This window comes from Stegodyphus dumicola, chromosome 2 (genome assembly GCF_044657685.1).
Source record: "Stegodyphus dumicola isolate Sdum_Otavi_A_Nest chromosome 2, ASM4465768v1".
NCBI classification, from domain to species: domain Eukaryota; kingdom Metazoa; phylum Arthropoda; class Arachnida; order Araneae; family Eresidae; genus Stegodyphus; species Stegodyphus dumicola.
This window is the reverse complement of record NC_140769.1, coordinates 148,043,796-148,064,499: the sequence shown is the minus strand read 5'-3', so window position 1 is coordinate 148,064,499 and position 20,704 is coordinate 148,043,796. Positions and strand designations below refer to the sequence as shown.

At 32.9% G+C, this 20,704-nt stretch overlaps 3 protein-coding genes across 3 annotated transcripts; all 3 read right to left on the bottom strand.

The window, feature by feature from the left end:
• Positions 1-435: 435 nt before the first annotated feature.
• On the bottom strand, positions 436-1,646 carry LOC118199891 (uncharacterized). Its single transcript, XM_085811235.1, has 4 exons — positions 1,490-1,646; positions 1,323-1,410; positions 940-1,216; positions 436-839 (listed from the first exon to the last, which is right to left on the bottom strand). Exons 2-4 carry the CDS (start codon positions 1,401-1,403, stop codon positions 550-552), a joined length of 648 nt encoding a protein of 215 aa, XP_085667361.1. The 5' UTR covers positions 1,404-1,410; positions 1,490-1,646; the 3' UTR covers positions 436-549.
• On the bottom strand, positions 1,594-3,756 carry LOC118200013 (uncharacterized). The gene is made up of 7 exons (XM_085811234.1): positions 3,618-3,756; positions 3,155-3,532; positions 2,995-3,075; positions 2,650-2,908; positions 2,217-2,543; positions 1,826-2,119; positions 1,594-1,733 (listed from the first exon to the last, which is right to left on the bottom strand). The coding sequence occupies exons 4-7, from the start codon at positions 2,881-2,883 to the stop codon at positions 1,644-1,646; spliced, it is 945 nt and encodes a 314-aa protein (XP_085667360.1). The 5' UTR covers positions 2,884-2,908; positions 2,995-3,075; positions 3,155-3,532; positions 3,618-3,756; the 3' UTR covers positions 1,594-1,643.
• Positions 3,757-6,875: 3,119 nt separating this feature from the next.
• On the bottom strand, positions 6,876-12,923 carry LOC146998601 (uncharacterized). The gene is made up of 2 exons (XM_085811233.1): positions 12,059-12,923; positions 6,876-11,312 (listed from the first exon to the last, which is right to left on the bottom strand). The coding sequence occupies exons 1-2, from the start codon at positions 12,212-12,214 to the stop codon at positions 8,631-8,633; spliced, it is 2,838 nt and encodes a 945-aa protein (XP_085667359.1). The 5' UTR covers positions 12,215-12,923; the 3' UTR covers positions 6,876-8,630.
• Positions 12,924-20,704: the final 7,781 nt, after the last annotated feature.

Sequence of the window (20,704 nt, the reverse complement as noted above, 5' to 3'; positions counted from 1 at the left end):
ATTCTGGATGATCATGTGTTTTCTGGCTCTGACATTGTTCAGTTGATAAACTTTCTGTTGAGAAATAGAACTCAAAAACCTTTTGCCTTTGAACAGTTTAAAAATGTACTGAATGTTAACAACTTTCCTCAAGACTTTGTCAAAAACAAACATTTAATGAATGTAAAAACTATGTATGCTAAACCTAAAAGAAAATCCTCTTCGCAGCTGTGGCTAAAATTGTAATGACATGTGTAATACTTTGAGATATGAATAAAAGTTAATTTCTGATTATTTGTGTTATGTTTTTCTTTGATGAAGCTAACATATAAAATCATTTTTTTCTGATTAAACTAATATATACATAATCATAACCATTATTTTCTAAAAAAATATTAAAAAAAACTTACCTTTCATGCCATTCTTTGAAAAAAAGAAAAACACCATAATTTTCAAACTTCTGTTTATTTTTTTATCTAAATAAGTTTTACACGCAAATACTGTGCATAACATCTTTTTACATACAAAAATTTTTTTTGTACATACCATACATTTTTACAAAAGTTATTTTCAAAAGCCAAATGGTAAGGTGGTCAAGTCTTGTTGGATTACCCTTTTATCCAACACAATTCTGTACAGTTTTGTTTCCGGTTTATTCACCACCTTTCTTCTCTTCGCTTCTCGGGTGATTTTGCAGGGGTTGTGGAGGGAGATGATCTCACTTCGGTCGAGGCTGCAGACCAGACTTTTAATGGCTTCAAAATTCAGCAACTGGGAATTCCGGAAGTTCAATGAAAATCCTCGGACTTTGCAGCAGGTTTTCCCAGTGGCCGTCTGGTATGCGTAGTTTTTCGGTCCTCCTGAAAAAATAAAACATCATGAGAAAAAAAGAGATAATAGAAAAAAACATTAAACATTTTTTGGTACATATTAAATAAGGAACTTTTTAAAGGTGTTTACCTGACACGAAGGTTTTGATAACATCTCCATCCAGTTCGTCGGTAAATTCTCCTAAGAAGTTTCCTAAGGGGGGATCGTTGCAACCATTCGAATCTGTGTCGTGATACAGGACATCTCGACCCAGCTTCTCCATTTCACTATACAGCTTGAGACGAGCCCAAGCTGTCGTAAAAGTTGCTAGAAAAATGTTGGTCGAGGCATCCTGCGGTACAAACTCCTTTGAAGATTCCCAGCAAATGGCAGCCACCTCAGGCGTGGAAAGAAAAACATCCTTGATCTGAAAATAAAAGAAGAATCATAAGTTAACTGTTCAAAATAGTTATGAGTTAACAGTTTGAAACACACTAAGCTTATAGATGGATAAAATCGATTAGAAAACTTACTTTTTTAGTAGGATCCGCCAACATCTTATTAAAGTCTGGCACCGTATGTACGTAGGTCAGTTGCGCTTTGTTGACGTTCATGCCCCATCTGAAACAAAAATTCAACATAAATCACAAAGAATTAAAAATGTTTAAAAAAAATTTAAGTCCAAAAGAAATCATCTTACCTGCCCCAGAAACTGTTTAGGGCAAACTTGGCAACTTGTCGACGCCCAGGGTTCTTGGAAATCTTTCCAGCTTCCAACTTGACGCTGTCTCTTTCTTCATACTGGCGAATATACTTTAATTTGTCTTCAGGCGTCACACTCCGAAGGCCAACCGCTACTTTCCTGTTTGATCTTCAGAAAAAAGATCAATGTAGGAACGAAACAGGGAAGTAGACGATTCTTTGAAATGATAGACTTCGTAAATCTAGAAAATAAAGAATAAATTTCAGTTATGACAAAAGATTTTAAATAAATTTGGGTTATGACAAATAATTTAAATAATCTTTGAATACTTACATGTGTGACGCGGTAACCTTTCTTTATCGCCAGCTTGACTTCTGATACCCACGTTCCGACAAGAGCTCTTTCATCGTCTGTGTGGGTACAGGAAGACTGAGACTGTAGAAAGGCACAAGTCTGACACAGGGGGAACATGAGCTTCTTCCTACACAGATAGGGCAGTACCGGGAGATAGAGGTTCCCAGGAGGAATCACACGGCAGTGGATAAGTCCAAAGTAATTTTCTATATCCCCAAAGCTTTCCGTAATGATTGTTGGATGTCCTACAGGGTAGACGTAATATTTGTTCACCTGTGAAATAAAACAAAAAGTCAAAAAAACATACATAAAAATCAGAAAAAACACATCATCCATAAAAAGGTTTTAAAATAATAAAAAAAGTACGAACCCATGGATAGAGGGATGTGAAATCCACATATTTAGCGTCTTCCTCGTTCCACAATTTGAGGGCATTGGTCCGTCCTCCGAAAAATGAGTCTCGAGGATTAAGCCGGTCCCTCAGATGGTGTTGCTCCAGGAAAGCTTGGAGATCCGGATTTTCCTCTTTTTCTCTCTGAAACTCATGCTCCCACATTTCTATGATGTGGAAACCCTGGGTGCGAAGCTTTCGTGTGGTCTCTTCCGTTTTCTCTCGCAACGTTGTCATGGAAATCCCTTTTAGTGGATGAATGACATCACCGTTATAACAGGAACTACACCCGTGGAAGAAACAGCCCTAAAATAATACAAATATATTAATAGTGTTTCACATGTAAATTAAACATTAAAATGTAAAATCATTCAAAAGAATCATATAGAAAAATAATTTACTTTTTACACACCTGAAACTGATAGACGGTTTGTGTTGCTTGGCAGAAACCGTCTACCGAGACTCCGGCGATTCTGTGCTCTCCGGCTCCGTTCAAAGCGTGTTGAATGGCAATGTCTTCCGAAGCAGCAACAAAGTCTAACCACCGGATCGAATCAGGGCTGTAATTCGTTGAGTTGACGTAGCCGTGTGTGGGCACCATGGCAATCGTGTTGGGCTGAATGTGGCCACTCCGATACGTTGCCATACAGGCTGACGCAATGGTCACGTATCTGAAAAAAAATTAAAAGGATGGTATGAGACACTAAACATAACATAATTGTAAACATGATTAGAACAGAATGAGAAAATAACTTACTGGAATGGATCCACACCCGCCACATCCAAAAACTGGGCTCGAAACTCCAGACAACAGCGGCGAAGAATATCCACGTCCGATCTATGAATATAAAAAGAAAATGTTAAATATACGAAACATAAAATATAAAATTAAAGCAAGAAAAAAGGAAAAAACATACCAGCAATAGGCCAGCATCTCGTCTTGAAAATTGAACACATCCCCCTTGTGTTCCTCATGCCAGGACAGAAATGCCTGTCGGGCTGAAGTGCTCATGGTATCCGGGCTGTAATAGTGGGGGTCCGGTAGCGGTCCGACATAATTCTGGTTTTCCCTCGAGTTAAAGAGATGAGGGAAGTATCCTTTCTTTAACTCGCTGAGACCGAAGCACCTCGGTAGTTTGGCCAACGCCATCGGTAAAAAGTTTAACGAGTCTATGACCCGAATGTTGAGACTGGGGTGTCTTACACTCATGATCATAGTGTAAGACACCCCAGGGATCACCTCCGGCGCTGTGTCTTGCTCCAGGAGCCAGGCCATCACGAACTGTCCGTCAAACCTGTAAGTAAAAAAAAATATCATGAATACTATTGAAAGCATAGTCATAATTAAAAAGCATGCAAACTATGGTATTTTTAACTTACCCTTTCATGTTATGAGCCACGGCGGTGAAGCCCTTGTGCTGTGGGGTAAACAGCCAGGCGCAGAAGTTTCGGCATGCTTCGTAACCCGGGAACACCTTTTCAGTGCCGTCGGCATACTGAGCCACCGCGAAATTTACGAGATGTTCCCCCGAAGACTGGTCCGTTTCAAAGTCAAAAAAATGAACTTGTCATTGGACTTCTTCGGAGCAACACGTCGCAAATAGCAACGGTGCTCAGCAGCCACGACAAACTGGCCGCAAGACGGACACTTGGTGGTGCCGCACTTATGCAGATCTTTAGGGCAACCCCGCCTCCGGATCACTTGGCAGCAGTCCCTGCACTGGTATATCTAAAACGACAATTAAAGAGGTATTTAAACGATTTCTTAAAAATTTACACAATCAATAATTACATTCATTTACATAGCAAAATACTTACCCGATCGCAAAGTGAAAACTCCTGGTTTCCAGTGAGAGCTTTGTGTGCTTCGAAGCAGGCATCTGATCGGCAGAGACGGTCACAGTCCGGGCATCGTTGGGGCTGGCCTGGAGCACAGTCCATCCTCAAACATATGGGACAGGCATTGGCACATCTATGACTTTCAGGCATTTGGTAGGGCTTCTCGCATGCTGTGCAATAATGGTTGCTACCAAAAAACCCTTTCAGGGACTTAATGACATCATAATGTCCATGGTGAAGCCATAAATTGATCCGTTGGGCCCTCTCCCTTCCTTTGTAGACCACCTAAAACATAGACATAAATTTTTTTCTCTTAAAAATAAAATCCAGCAAAATATTCAAATTTTAACATCTAAGCGAACTGCATAAAGCCTAAAATATTTTCAACGCATTCAATTTAACACGTTTTAACATCTACATGCATAAAGTTAATTTAGAAATTAGCTGTGTATTCAAACTTTATAAGTTGATCATTTAAAACAAATTGCAAACATACGTAAAATAATAAAGTTATCCAAATAAAAGTAAAATAAAATTTCACACTGCATTCGATTTTTTACAAGTTATATTTTTAACACGGAAAGTAGAATCTAAAATATTCATCACGCATTCAGTTTTACAAGTTAAAGTTTTAACATTTAAATGATCAGAAATATATGCCTAAATGTTAACTTTTTGCAAATTATATTTTTAACATAGAAACAAATTGCCTTTGTGCATACATGTAAATAAAATCTAAAAAGTTAAAGTATTCTAAAAATAAAAATTTTTAAAAGTGAAAGTTTTAACGAATTGCATACATAAAATAAGAAATTAATCTAACAATTTTAAGTAAACTAAAATCTCACTATGCATTTAATTTTTACAAGGTATATTTTTTTAACATCGAAGCGAACTGCATACATTCATGGATTCTATGCGTGAATATGCATAAAATATAATCTTAAAATTTAGAGTAAGTCAAAAATTCACCATGCATTTTTATAAGACATATTTTTAGCGTCTAAAGAAATGCATGCATAAAATATAAATTTTTATGTTAAATGTAAAATTAATCTAAAAATTTTTCAAGTTATGTTTTTAGCATCTAAATAAATTTCATACATAAAAATAATCTAAAAAATGTAACACAATCTAGAAAATTTACTATGTATTTAGTATTTCAAGTTATCTTTTTTTAACGTGGAAACGAATTGCTTACATGCATAAAATATAAAGTTAATGTAACAATTTAAAGTAATCTAAAAATAAAAATTTATTAATTTTGTCTATAATTTTTTTTTTAAATTCTAAACAAAAATCTTTTCTCTAAAAATAAATTCAAAAATCGAACAATTTAGAAATCAGTTTTCCCCATTATAATTTTAACATATAAAGTATTCTGAAAAGTTAAAGTTCTCTAAGAATAAAAATTCACCATGCGTTCTGTTTTTAGAAATTACATTTTAACATCGAAACAAATTGCATATAGGCATAAAGTTAATTTAAACATTCACTGTGTACTCAGTTTTTAGCATGGAAACAACATAATCATAAACCATAATGTTAGTCACTTAATTTTTCAGTCCGTTAGAAACTGTTTAATGTTAACACTACTTTTTAAAAATTACTCACGTACCCAAATAAATTTTTATCATAAATATAGTATGGAACAACAAAATAGAAAAATCAAGTTACGATTTTAAAAACGCCCTAAAAATGTAAAATCTCCTTTATAAACATAAAAACAAATTTTGAAAACAGAAATATTTTAATTGAGACAAAAATAATAACTTACCCGGTTCAAATTTTCCGATGAAAAGACTACAATTTGGACATCCAGGTGATCTTCAAACATGGCGATCTCCGCAAACGTGCAAGGACCTAGGGGCACATTTGCGTCTAAATGAAGTTCCCTTGCACGGTTCATCAGTGTTGGCCGACGATGATTTTTCAAGGCATTGATGGCGCTCGAATCCTTGTTCAAATGTGCTAAGGCATAAACAATCGCTTTAGCACAACAGAGTCCTTCGTCATCGTAGGGTATGGACAAAATTGATTGTTTCTTCAGTCTATCTACGGAGATACTGATGACTTTCCGATTACCACCGGCGCCCACAGGCAACACCTCCTTATAGAAGGAAGCCGGGACACTGGATTGTGACGTCACGCGTAGTCGTCTATGTCGAAACCCCGAGAGAGCAACGAAACAAAACAGGCTGCGCGCTAGTGCCGTACTTAACGTTGATTTCACTATTTGATATAGATACTTGGGTGGGATTTTATTCAGAGATTCAATTATATATAATGAATAATTTAATTACTTCAAAATTTAACACAATAAAATTTGACATAAATTTAAGAATTTTTTGTTTCTTATTTCTTGACTTTAATGAATTATACTTCCTTGTAGGTTTCACAGCAGCATTTAAAAAGTTAAAAATCAGCCATACTAACTCAAAAAAGGAATTTCTGACTTTTCCCTCATAATTTAATATTGCTTTATATTTTTCTAATATTTATGAAAAAAAACCCAAATTATCTGCATACAAACTATTACTTATCATTTCATTTTTCTTCCAATCAGTAATTTGTCTTTAAAAGAAAATGGTATAAAAATGCACTAAATTTTGTCTATAATATGCTATGTGTCTTGCAAGTTTCAAATAAATTAGTATATCAGAGGTTTGCTTAGCAAATAATTCAATGTGCAATTTAAAATTATTGCTTAAATCTGTAGAACCAATAATATTAGTTGTATATGTACTTAACTGTATTGTGTTAGTTATATAGCTGAACTTGAAAATAAAGATTCACAAGTGAAAAATAAAAAAAATTTATTTACAATTTTATGCAAGCAGTCAGCATAACAACACAACACCTAAGTTATAACATACAAATAAGTTAAAACCAGCTGATCTCTTTTTATCAATAAATTATTCAAACTTTCTTGTAAAAATTGAAGCAGAAATCTCATTAAGCATATTGCCATACTAAGAAATCTCATCAATTCTTATTTATTAACAGGTGTGAAAATTTCAAAACTGCTTCTATATTAATTGGGTCTCATCAGAAACAATAAGATGAGACTATGTGACCTTAATATTTAAATTTTGATACTGCAAGTTCAAGTTTCTATTCGTTAAATTTCAACCCATTTTGTCTGGCAATTACAAACACCGTTATTAACTTTTTACAACAGCCAATTAATAGTTTCAAAATGTATTACGATACTGCCATAATATGGATAAATATCGGGCAAACACTTGAGAAGACCGTCCATTACCATTTAAAACACTTCAGGTGCACAAATGATATTAAATTTTATACGATGGCTATTATTATTTATGAAGCATATAAAGATACATTCAACAGCAAATGGATGTCAGCATCACCAGTATATGTAAAAACATTTATTGATGTTGTGTAAAGGAAGTGATAATCAGTTAATGTTTCAAATATAGAAAATAATAAAAATGTTTTACCTATGCACCAGTATCCAATTTGAAAGTATCTGGTCACTACATGCAACACAATTTTGTTGTAATTTTTCCAAGCTAAAATCGTGATCTTCTAAGTTACTCGCTATCAGGCTTGTTTAATTTAAGCAAAGAATGTATCAAAATGATTTGTCCAGAAAGCCACCAGTCTTAATTATGGGACACCGGTAATTTCAAAATGCACATGAAAATCACAGGTTTGTGAAATGAGTGCTCCTAATCAGAGACACCCTTTATTCAGCCAATTCCCAGAATAATAGTAGGAGTTATTACAAACCTGTTATTTTGTCGCCATGCTGAAACACATAACTGTTATCTTGATAAAGTAAAACACAAACCGAGACACTTTTTTACGCGATGAGAAATTAAAAAAAGGACATGCCTTCTTCAATATTTCAAGTCATCTGAATGTAAAACAGTCAATATCTGTCCATATCAACAAAAGTATAATGACCCATTACCAGTATAACAGTGGCAGTTATTATATACATAACATTTTGTAAGCATTTTGAAACATATAACTGTTACTTTGATAAAGTATTTTATCATGTTAACACCAAAATTATACCCAAATCATAAAAGTAGTGGCCACATAAAAACATAACGCAGACACTTTTTTACACAACAAATTAAGGGCAAGGAAATGAATTTTTCAATATTTCAAGTCAATTATAATGATAAAGAATCTTACCATATGTTAACACTAATTTGATATCCACATTAATAATAAGGACCACTTAAAATACAACCCAGACACTTATTTACATAGATGCATAGAAATGAATTTTTCGTTACTATTACTTTTCAAGTGATCTCAAGATTAAACAGACAGCATACATGAGTAGAAAAAAAATAATAAGGAATTCACAATAATGTGTAACAGTAACTGTTAGATGCGAAAATATTTTTTCAACAGAAATAAATCTTAACTAACATCACTAGGCTTTGCAATTAATTTTTTGTGTCTTGTTACATGCATTAAAGTTACTAAACTTACTAGTCTATGAAATACAGCATCATTTGAATTAAAACCTACATTTTTTAAATGTTTAATTGCTAAACACCCATTATATTTTTATTTATGCTTTAAAGTTTTCAATTTGCGCTCTTTTGCAATGCTTTTCTGGTTTAGTGTATCATTCTTTAATTTGCAATAATTATTTAAAAATGTGTTCGTTGATGACCAAAGAATCTGCTTTAACACTTTCTGTGACTCATGAACTTTAGGGCAATTATCTAGATTTAAAAAAATGTCATTTTCTATCAGTATGTCTAGAGTTAAGTTACATGCTATATCCCTCTGATTTGCAGAAAATAAAAATTCATTCTCAAATTCTTCAGATACAAGTTTTTGAATAACAACATAATTATATATTACTGAATTTAGTACATCAGGATGAGGATATAGAAGTCCTCTATCAAATCTTTTTATCCAAGACTGTCCTTCATTTTCTACAATTAATTCTTTATCAATAGTTAGATTGCCTTTACAAATATCACAGCTTAATAGTTTCACAACTTTATAACTACAGTAACCAGCTATATACATTAAAATTGGTATGTCATTTTGAACATTTTGTATATCTTCATTTGTAATAGTTATTCTTCCTGAGAAAGTGCATCCAATATTTTCTTGCTCCAGAGATTCAATACACAGGTTTTTACAATTTAGATAAATAGGAATTCCTCCATACTTTGATGATTTAATAACAGTTGGCAGAAGACTTTGTAATCTTAATTTTGCTTCAGTTTCATATACTTGCCTTATAGAAATATTATGTTGTGAACCACCCAGCTGTCTATATTTTCCGAATCTATTCTCTAGGAGATCTGTCTGAACTTTTCCTGGTAAAAAGTAAGTAAATTTTAGCTCCTCAATGCAATACCTTGCCATTTCGAGCAACGAATAGCTAGTATGTGTTAATGCAAAATGTGTTTCCTTAGTTAGTCCACCACTAGAACAGCCTAAAAGTTTCCACTGATCTAACCACTCAAGTAACTTATTTAAATAAATATATCTAACATCATCATTTTGCACAGTTAACGGCTTTTGATACTCATTCATCTTATGGTGTCCTTTAAAGATACTTTTGACATTGACTATTGACCACCATGTAGATATAATTTTAATAAATTCAGCTGTTGTTTCGTAATTTAAAATACTATTTTCTTTACCAATAACCATTATTGCCTCTGCAAGACGACTGTCAAATATTTGTAATGCTAGCTTGACATTTTGTCTTTCCAAATTGGTTGGATACAGAGCTTTCAGAGTCAAACCATAACTATATTTTACAATTCTGCCTGCCTCTAATGAATGGAGACTTTTTATGCATGCAAATGCCGCTGTTTCGACCTTGGAAAAATTTTCAAAATTTGGATAAAATAAACATTGCCCAGAAGTTTTTTGATTTATCCAGTTGTTCCTGACACACTTCAAGATGTGCACTGAGTCAATAACAAAAAATAGTGGCCGAGATAAGTCTGCAGGGTTTTTATACACAATACTAATTTTTGGAGGCATACAAAATAATGACATGGCTTTTTTATTTATTGAATTATTGTCAGAGACAACTGCCACAATTCTATAACCTATATTTTCTAAACCAATTATAATTTTCTTAAGATATTGATACAGATCCTCAGCATTTAATGATTTAACTGGTAATATATGTGCCACATCCTTGAAAGGTGATAATAAGCTACGTATCATAAAAACATAAGCACTTGTAGCAGCTTTTTCACAGTTGTAGGCCATGCCACACAAATTTCCTCCTTTAAAATCGAAACATGAATTTAAATGCACTTCATCCATCATAATAATTACAGTTTTATCATTTTCTTCTAAATCCTTGCATCTTTGTTTAACATATCCTAAAAAGTCATCATTAAATTGCTCAGTAATAGGATTAAGAGAAAACATTGAACAAATTCTACGAATAGTACGTGGATGGGGAATAGAAATGTAACCTGAATGTCGTAAAAACTTGTATGCATGCGGTGAGATCGAGTTTAACAAACTGCAAAAAATAAGTAAATCTGAAGTATATCGATACTTCTCTTTCTTTACATTTAGTTTATTTACTTGCTCTGAAAGGAAGTTCAGTTCAGTTTCTTTTTCAGGTAACACTCTTTTCATTTCTGAAAGCATATCATCCACAATTTGTATAGAATTCTTAATATATTCTTCATTTTGCAAGTTATGAGACAGACTTTCAACTTCCTTTAGTACTTCTAGAAACATATTTACATTACTAATTTTTAGAGGGAAAACAAATTTACCAATAGATTTTATAGCGATGTTTTTAATATAAACACATACTGTTAAATCCTCATTTATTACTACCGATTTCTGAATTTCTGGAGCTGGGTCACTTAAAATATCAAGTAACATAGTTGAATTTTCAGTATGTACAGTTGTCCAAAATGTTTCTAAAATCTGATGTTCTAGGCAATTATTGAATTCAATTAAACTTTCAAATGATCGTTCATTATCATACCGTTCTTTCATTTTCAAACTTTCTTCTATCGCTTTCTCCAGGTACTTCTCTTCTAAACGAGCTTTCTTCTTTTCTGGTGACATTCTCGATACAGAATTTGATGACATGTAGGATGGGCCATCAGGGAACTGAGAAGGTATGCATCCTTTTTTCAAACGTGGCCTAGAAATTGGGGCTTTAATTAACTTCGCTGATTTCTCATCATACATTTCGATTTCTCGTATTATTTCATCTGATCGAAAATGTAATTCACATACCTATAAAAGAAAATATTCAAAAATCAACTTGTTGTGAGTACAAAAGTTAGATGCATGTTAATATTTAGTAACAGAAGTCAATAAGCCCTATGATTTAAATAAATAATTTGATACATAAATACGAATTAAAGAACCAGTAATATCATTTCAATTACGTGTATAATTTAAGTAATTTGTAAAATCTGGAATGCTCATCATAATGATTACAGCTTTATTTACATTTAAAGAAAATTATGTATTTGAGATAATTGTTTACAACAAACACTGGTTACCAAATACAAATAATTACCTTGAATACATCATACCAAACTTTCATATATCATTACAAAAATTTTAAAATGAAACCTATTATGATTACTTAGTAGTTCCTTGTCATATAAATTATGATAAATTTGGAATAACTACAGAATCTGCCTGCACAGTATACTAGAAAGCATTTACAAATTATTGGCTTAATTAACTTCGCTGATTTCTCATCATACATTTCGATTTCTCGTATTATTTGTAACTACTAAATTTAGAATTATTCCTGTTATATGGAACTTTATTTCATTCATAAAACTTTGAAGGAAAATATTTTTTTGAAATGATTAAAACAGGCGAGATTAAAATCTTTCAAACATAAAACTTCTTACCCACAGATCAAAATCTAATATCGTAAGCATAAACATCACATACCTATCAATAAAAGTAATAAAAAAATGTAAAGATACAAAACATAAAAAATGCAGTAAAATTGAACTTACTCTGGTATGTTTAGTAGGTTGAAAGCCATCTTTTCTTCGTAGACTCCTTATCCATTTCATCCGGAGTTCAGTCTCATTTGGAAACTTGAATACAGCCACTTTTGGTCCGTTTTTATAATTACCACGACATGTGGCTACAGCACATTTATGAGGCATCGTATGAAATTATAAAAGCACGAGACAATATATAAAAAAAGCACGAGACAATATAAAAACTCTGTCGCTAACGCAAATAACCGCTCCACGTTCGTCGCTCTTGGCTCAACTACGGGGCTTTGATTTTGTTTGAAGGAGCGAGGTGAGTCAGAGACGACTACCTGTGACGTCAGAGCTTCCCCTCGCTTCAGTGTCCCGGCTTCCTTCTATAAGGAGGTGTTGCCACAGGTCGCCTGATGGTGATCACGTCCACCGAAAATCCCGTATCCATTTCGATCTTGTCTTTGGACTGCAGCACTTTCATAACGGCAGCCAAAATCTTTTCGACCGTCAGAGTCGAAACTGACATCAGAGAAGTGCTGATAGGCTTGTCCAATCCTTCTGCTTGGATACAAAATCGGATAAGATCCGAGGGGCTCAAATCGGTTGTCGTCCGGCGAATAAGTTGCTCGAATAATTCCCGGACGGTGTCCGGAATTCGAACCATGGGCACGCCTTGAACATCCTGAGGCAGCCGTTCCATATCTATACTGGCTCGGAAGGTAATTTCCTCGGCTTGATATTTATGGTTTCGGCGACGAGACTTCTCCGTGAGTACAATCGCCTCATCAAGTTGTAAAGTAAAAAGAAAAATAAGTTTCAGTAATAATCAAACACTTTCAAAAAGACATTATTTAAAAAAGAAAAATACACACCGAACGTTCATCGGAACCAGCCATAAAAACAGACCCACGAGCTGATGACGGAGAAGTCTAAAAATAAATAAATACATTGATTTTAGTACTAAGAAAAAAGTATTCTAGCAGAATCTAAAAATGCTGAAATACTTAAATAAAGATATACTTAAATATTTACCTCAAATCCGGAACCCACTTGATAATACAAGGGTAGATACATAGGATTTTCCAGAAAAATCTGATCCACTTCATCGACTAACTATCAAAATAAAATAAAATACATTCAAATAGTAATAAAATACGTTAAATAAAAAGTGCGTTAAAAATACGTGTAAAAACTTACATCGTCATCTGAGTCCCGAAAAGGAAAGTCAGGATCTTCAAACAGGACCTGGCAATTAAAAATTTAAATAAATAAAACATTCAAAAAGAAATAAAATTCGTTTTTAAAATAGTAATCTAGAAATTAGGTACAAGCAATAAAATACTTACATTGGATGCAGATGCAGATCGTTTGGCAGACATCGTATTCAAGAAAAACGAAATGGCTAAAATCAAGATAACAAAATAACAGAGTCGACGTTCACTGAGCAACACCTAAAGAAGAAATGATGAAATCGTGAAAGCGAGCGAATTTATAGGCGATGTATAAGAAAGAAATACGCTTATTGGCTGAAATAAGATAGATATTGTCAGCGAGAATCTGATTGGTCGTTTAAGATTGTATACGTTCGCCACGGCGGATGTAGAAAGCGTGAAGCGGTTTCGACAGGCAGAAGCTTGAATCGAGATAACGTTCCCCAACTTAAAGACGTCATGGTGATTTTCACTCCAAACGGAATAACAACAGGTTTGATAACATGAAGGGGCTTAGCCGAGAGGTAAAGCACTAGACTCCCGTCCCAGAGATAGCGAGTTCAAATCTCAGCCGTGGAGTTATTTTTAAAATTCAGGGGAAAATGATATTAAATTCATTAAAAATGGATTAAAATTTAATGGAATCAATTAAAACTAATTAAAAATAATGAGGGATTAAAATAATTAAAAAGGATAATTCATAATTAAAAATAATGGATAAAAATGATTAAATAACTAAAATAATAGAGGAAAATAATTGGTAAATAAGGAAAATAATAAAGTTGACGTCACGTGGTTTAAGCGATTGTTGCCACAAACATAAAAAATATTGCCGTTGCCACAAAAAATAAAAACTTTGAAAAGATCTTTGCCACAGAATCAAAACGAAACATTGATGATGTCATTCCATCACGTGATACAAGATGGCGCTGGTGTCGTCATTTCCGGAGAAATTCAAAATGGCGGAGGCCACGCCCCCGTTGCGTCATCCATTGTTCTATTAAGTCATGGCGGCATCCTTTGGGCTCCCGGTTACCTCCGCTTACTACTCACGTAAATTAAGAAACATTTTTTTGAAAATTCCTGGTTAGTCAGAAGTTAATGCTAAGGAGACAGCAAAATGGATGGTGTGAGATTCGTCAGACCCTTGGTTTCGAATTTTAATTGATGATGAACTTATTGAAAGTGTGAGAGAAGAAAGTATCGAGGAAGAAGATGACCTTCATGGCGAAGTGGAAGCAGACACGGGACCATCAGCCAGTGAAGCATTTGTCGGCTTTGAAACTTCGTAGAAGTGGATGGAGCGTCAGCCCGAGTGTGACCTCACGCAACTTCTCATTATCTCAAGCGGATGCGCGGCTTGGCTGCACGAAAACGGACGAAAACAGTCAAACGGCTTACTTTGATCGAGATGTTCAGCAAGCAGTGACTTTCTTCGCTTGTAAGTACTGTACAGTACGCTATATAACATGTACGTAAAAATGTCGCCTTTTCATTTTGATTAATTAAAACCTTTTTTCCTTTAAAAACAGTTTTTTCTCTCATTTTAAACATACATTACAGACAGTGATTAATAAAGTGTACGTAGACCCTTTCTTCGGAAAAATCCAATTATCTGAAATTTTAATTATCCGAATAGGGTCAGGTCCCAAATCATTCGGATAATTGGAGTGGAGAGGGGCTATCTGCAGTGGGCTAGTTCCTGGAACCTCAAATACTACATGCTCAATTTTAATCACAATTTCATCAAATATGCACCAAATATTTTAAAAAAATCCAAAATTCGGCCTTCGAGGCGAAGGACTACGTAGGTTCAAAATTAATTGACTCTAGCTCTTCCAGCCATTTTTTCAATAAGGCTACGAGCACACATACATAAATACATACATTTCGTTATTTAATAATACAGCAAACATTTTAATTAAAATAAATCAAACAATATAACAATGGAGTGGCCATCGAACTGCTGTACATATAGGATGGCTTCTATGTTGGCAAAGCCCCTATCATAAAGGTATTGGCCAATTTTAAAATATTAAATGGTTAATTAAAATATTATGGTTTAATATTTTAATAATTACAGAACTGGCCAATTTTTGACAAGAATTCCGTAATTTACACTGCGGAAAAGAAAAAAAAAAAAAAAAAAAATTAGGGGGGGGAGTTTTCCATCTCCCGTTCTATTGGACCGATTAACGAAAATCAGCTTGCGCTTTTCATGTCTCGAAAACGCAACTAAGGATATATATTAGATTTATATATAGCACTGTTCTAAAATAGTTATGACACGAAATCAGACGTTTCTGAAACGACATGGCAATTGTTTTCTCCATATTTCGATACTACGACTCAAATTATGCCAAATGGCCAGGTTTTGTAAACATAGCACGAGTAGTATTTAAAAAGTTAGCTCTTAAAATTTTGGTTCCTCAATGTTAATTCAACTTGGTATGTATTTATTTATATCTCTTTTTTTTTTTTTTTTTTTTTTTTTTTTTTTTTTTTTGTTATGAAACTTATTGGATTCTCCCGTTCCCATTTCGAAATTTAGGTTCATTCCAAATAAAATTCGCCCATTTTTGTGTGTTATTTTTAAAATTTGTATTTTTAAGTAATTTTTATAAATTTTTCAATAAAACTTCCAATTATAACCTATAAAATTTTTACAATCATCTTAAAGTAAATGTATTTCTAAGCATACCTGCAAAAAAGTAGAGATTTTTATTGAAAATTTCCTCAGATATACGTGAATTTACATATGGACGCGTTTTGGAATTTGGCATATTTGTTGAAAGCTATAATAACGAAAATGTGGTTTATGCGCTTTGTTAAAATTATTTGAAGGTATGAAAGATGGAGTTTTTCCCGCTTGTGACCAATGAGAAAAAAAATTTAAAGGAAAATAGGTTGCTATAAATTAAAAAGTTCGCCAAGTGAATTATTCATGGCGCAAACTGAAAAAAAAAAAAAAAAAAATACACCAAGATAAATTTTTGAATTTATCCGTAAATTTCGCACCAAATTTTAAAATATTTAATATTTAGGCATAATTCGAGTCGCAAAATCGAAATATGGGAAAAACTTGGCATGTCATTTCAGAAAAGGTCCGATTTTGTGTCAAAATACCTACATTAGAACAAGGCTATATATAAATCTAATATATATACCTTTTTTTTGTGCGCAGTGTGCATGCGCCAGCACATTATGATGCCGGCACCATTATTAAGTACAACTTAGGGAAGCAACTTCCTTGGAGGTTTTGGCAACTTTATATCAGTATATCGTAAGTAAGTTTGCCAAATTTCCCCTCACAAAGGTATCCGCACCAACATGAAATTTAAATTATAACATAAAAAAAAATAAAAAAATCTTTCGCCGAAGTGCCGGCACCTTTTTAATTCACAGCACCTTAAGTGTGCCTTCTGTCTTTGCCAAAGGCTCTGACTTGCATAAAGGTGGCTGCATCTTTAGTGACAAGACGGATATAGAGTCATCGGCGCTTTGAGAAATTTTACAAATTCCCTATAGCCCTTATCCGTCACTAGATGTTTTATTGTTCTATGATTTATACAAATTCAAATTTAAAATTGGCATCAAACGAGTGAAGAGAAATTTTCATGTTTAGATCGAGGAAGGAAACTGATATATAGAGGAAGTACCCTATCTTTTTTCTAGAATAATATTTCGTATAATTTTCCTATTGGAAAAGCGCATTTTTGGCCTGTTCTCAAATGTTCTGCTCATGTCCTTGAAATTTTCTTTAAATGTCAAATATAACAATGCAGGCCAATTTTAACGGTAACAAATAGAACACCTGCTACTGTTATACAGCTGCAGAAAACCGTATGTATGTTTTTTAGTTACTAAATAACAAGAAGATTTTCCTCAGAGCAAATCACCTCCTAATTCCTTTTTACTGAAATGAATCGAAAATGCCGAATCGATAGAGCTTCAATTATCCGAGCTGATAGCTGCATGTGCGTTTGAATAATTAGCTCAAAGGGGCTTTGTCCCCGAGGGACTATTGTTTTCGTTTTGCGTCGAATCACTCTGAATGTCCGTTTCACTTTTCAAACTCTTGCCACCCAATATTATCGTCCTGTATTATATTACATTTGAAGAAATTAAATAATGAAGAATCTGTATTAAACGTACGTATATTTCCAGCATTGGGATAAAACAACGGCACATAGAGCCATCCAATTTTGAATAACGTAATCCTACTGCGAATATGGGCAACCGAAAGCCCAAATTTGTAATTTGGAATTTGTTTTATGATCGATTTCATATTTTGTAAAACTTTAACAAATTTTTAATTAACATACTTAACGATTTCAAAGCGAGCTATGGCAACGTTGTACAGAAAAAACATTTTTATCCCCAGCGCGTAAGACTGTGTATCGGAAATTCTAAAGATAGGCTCAATTTAAAATTATTTTGCAATATTGCTCTTGAACTGAATTTTATGGTTTAAATGCGAAGAATATGATATTCAATAAAGAAAGGTAACACTCAAAATGTTAAAAGAACGACCCTTTGGACGTAATTTAAAATCTGAAACCTTGCAGATTTTTTTTTTTTTTTAACTGTACTCTTAAATTTGTTTTTCATTAAAAGCAAGTTTCAGATAAATTATTTTTAAATTGGTAATTAGTTATAAATTATCTAGTAATATAGTATTATTAAATAATAATAGTTATGAGGTAGACTGCGAAAAAAAAATTGGACACTTCTGCATCTCCCATTCTACTGGAGTGATTAACGAAATTCAAATTGCGTTTTTCACGTCCGCAAAGCGCGATTTAGGATATATATCAGATTTATATATAACGTTGTTCTAATATAGGAATATGAATTACGAAAAATTGCGTTTTGAGATAACTGCTTTTGAAGTTTTGCCTCAGACTTAACCTTTAGTACACATTAAAAGAAAAACCAAATTAAGTTTACAGGTAAGTTTTTATTACAAGCAAGTATTACAGATTTGTGCATTTTTTACCTTATTATCTATCTATCTTTCTATATATATGTAATAATAAATGGATACTGTTTTTTTTTAAACTTATCGTCTGATAATTTAAGCTACGACTAAAGCTGGTATATCACAAGGAGTCGGCAGGATTACCAAAGATCCAGTGGAAGAGAAAGAACTTTTTAAGTGCAAGTTGTGTCTGTTTTTTACAACTGAAGAATTGTAAATTGTGATACAGCTTTGTCTTCGAATTCTGAGCGAGTCTCATAGTTAGAACCGCATGATTTGGATATCGTCTGCTTGAAAGAAGATTTTGTTTGAAAAATTTCAATCATTTATGCTGTTTTTTTTTACAGCACACAAACGAGCAGGATTAAATAGTGTACTCAACAGCCAAGTAAGAACAGATTTTAAGAAATTATTTTTTCTCAGTGTGTAAACTAAGTTGCTACGACAATAGTTCGGTTTATATATATTATGTTAAAGTAATTACGAGTTTATTTAAATTTCAAGTCTTATTCTAATTAATAGTATTCTAAGTAAGATTTGATATTATCCTGAAATGTATTATGTAAATGTGTAGTCATAATCATAAAATTTGAGAATACAAAATTTTTATTTAAGGCTATTATTCTATAAAGTGTTGATAATACTTTGAAGAGTTTTTGGTTTAAAAAAATATTTTAACTATTGAAAAATATTTTGAGAAAAGTGCACATTTTTTGTTCTCAAGAAAATTTTAAAGTTTCAGTTACAATGTCGACAAATCAGGAACCCGTTAATCTTGACGATTCACTGAACGTGAATCAAGATACAATAGATTTAAATATTATTCCATTTGAAGATTCTAAGGACAGTGACATAATTTCTTGGTTAGGTTATTTTAACAAAGTCTGCCAAAATAAGGACGAAAATTGGAAACTTCAAAATATTTCTCGTTACATTAAGGGAAAAGCTCTCTGGCTCTATATTAAAAATTGCCATTAGCTAAAAACTTACTCAGAATTTGAACAAATATTAAAAGAAAACTTTATCGATCCCACCTTAACTACTTTCGGCGACTTCGCTAATTTAAAATATAACGCCAGAGAAGACATCACAAATTACTTTCGAAAGAAAATTGAAGTGGGTAAGCGGCTTAATTTGGATAAATCAATTATTTTAGAAGGTTTGACAGATGGTTTGCCAACGAACGTAAAGTCTTTGATGATTGTTCAAAGTCCCGCTGATCCGATAACTTGGCCAGAACAAGCGCACAAACTTCGACAAATTCATGAATTTAAAGATGAAAATTCGCAAAATTATAACAGAGATAGAAATAGTCAGCAATTCAGACAAGCTAATTTCCGAAATAATAATCATCAGTTTGTTGATAATCGACCCAATGCATCTAATTACAAACCTCGTAGTTTTCAACAAATTGGAAATAAATCTAACAGCAATATCAACAACGGAACGAAAGTTATAAGTCACCATACTAATAGTAATTTTGACGGTATAGCTCCATCACCTTGTAGAATATGTACCAAAAGAGGGATACCAAATTGTTATCACTTGGCTCAAATATGCCCATTCCGAAATGAGAACATCGAAAATGAAACTAATTCTAACGTGGAAAACAAAATTCGGGGTCTGATTCTTCGGGAACTTGACAACTAAGAATTAAGGGATTTTTATCCCGTGGCAGATCAGTCCACTGTGTCGTGGACACTGGCGCGACATTGTCTATCATCTAAAAAAAATCTGCAAACAATTTACAGTTAAAAATTCAAAAGGTAAAAGGTATTAAAATTAGGCAAACTAAAGGAAATTTTTCTATTGAAAAAATGTGTAGATTACAAATGAAAATTGGAAATATTATTAAACTAATTAACTTGTTAGTGTTAGATACTAATTTAGATTATGTTCTTTTGGGTATAAATGAATGTAAATTATTTGAATTAAAAATTGATTGTAATAATTTAGTGGCAACTCAAAGAAATGAAAACATTTCAAATTCTGTGAATGTAAATAACAGAGTTTCTTTGCATGTACAACTTGATCAAGTACTTGAAAAGAACAATAATGTAATGCCATCAGTTAAGACAATAATATCTCTGAGGTAATAAGTGCTGATGAAAATAATACATCTAATGAAAATAATGTGTCTAAAGGTATAATAGTTAATGAAGGTAATAAGTCTAATATTATGAAGTTTAATGATGATAAGATGTCTAAGGTAACAAGGGTTAATGTAAATAATGAAAGTAATGTAAAACTAAAATGTCAAAAAAGTGATGTGAAAAAACAAAGTAGTGAAATAACAACAGATTCAGAGAGTATGGAGGAAGAAAACCCTGAATTAATTAAATTGTTAAATAAATATAAGAATGTGTTTTCCAAAAATAAATATGATGTAGGTAAAATTAACATTGAACGACAACGAATTAACTTGACTTCTGATTTGCCTGTCACTTTAAGACCTAATCGAACTTCCCCTAAGGA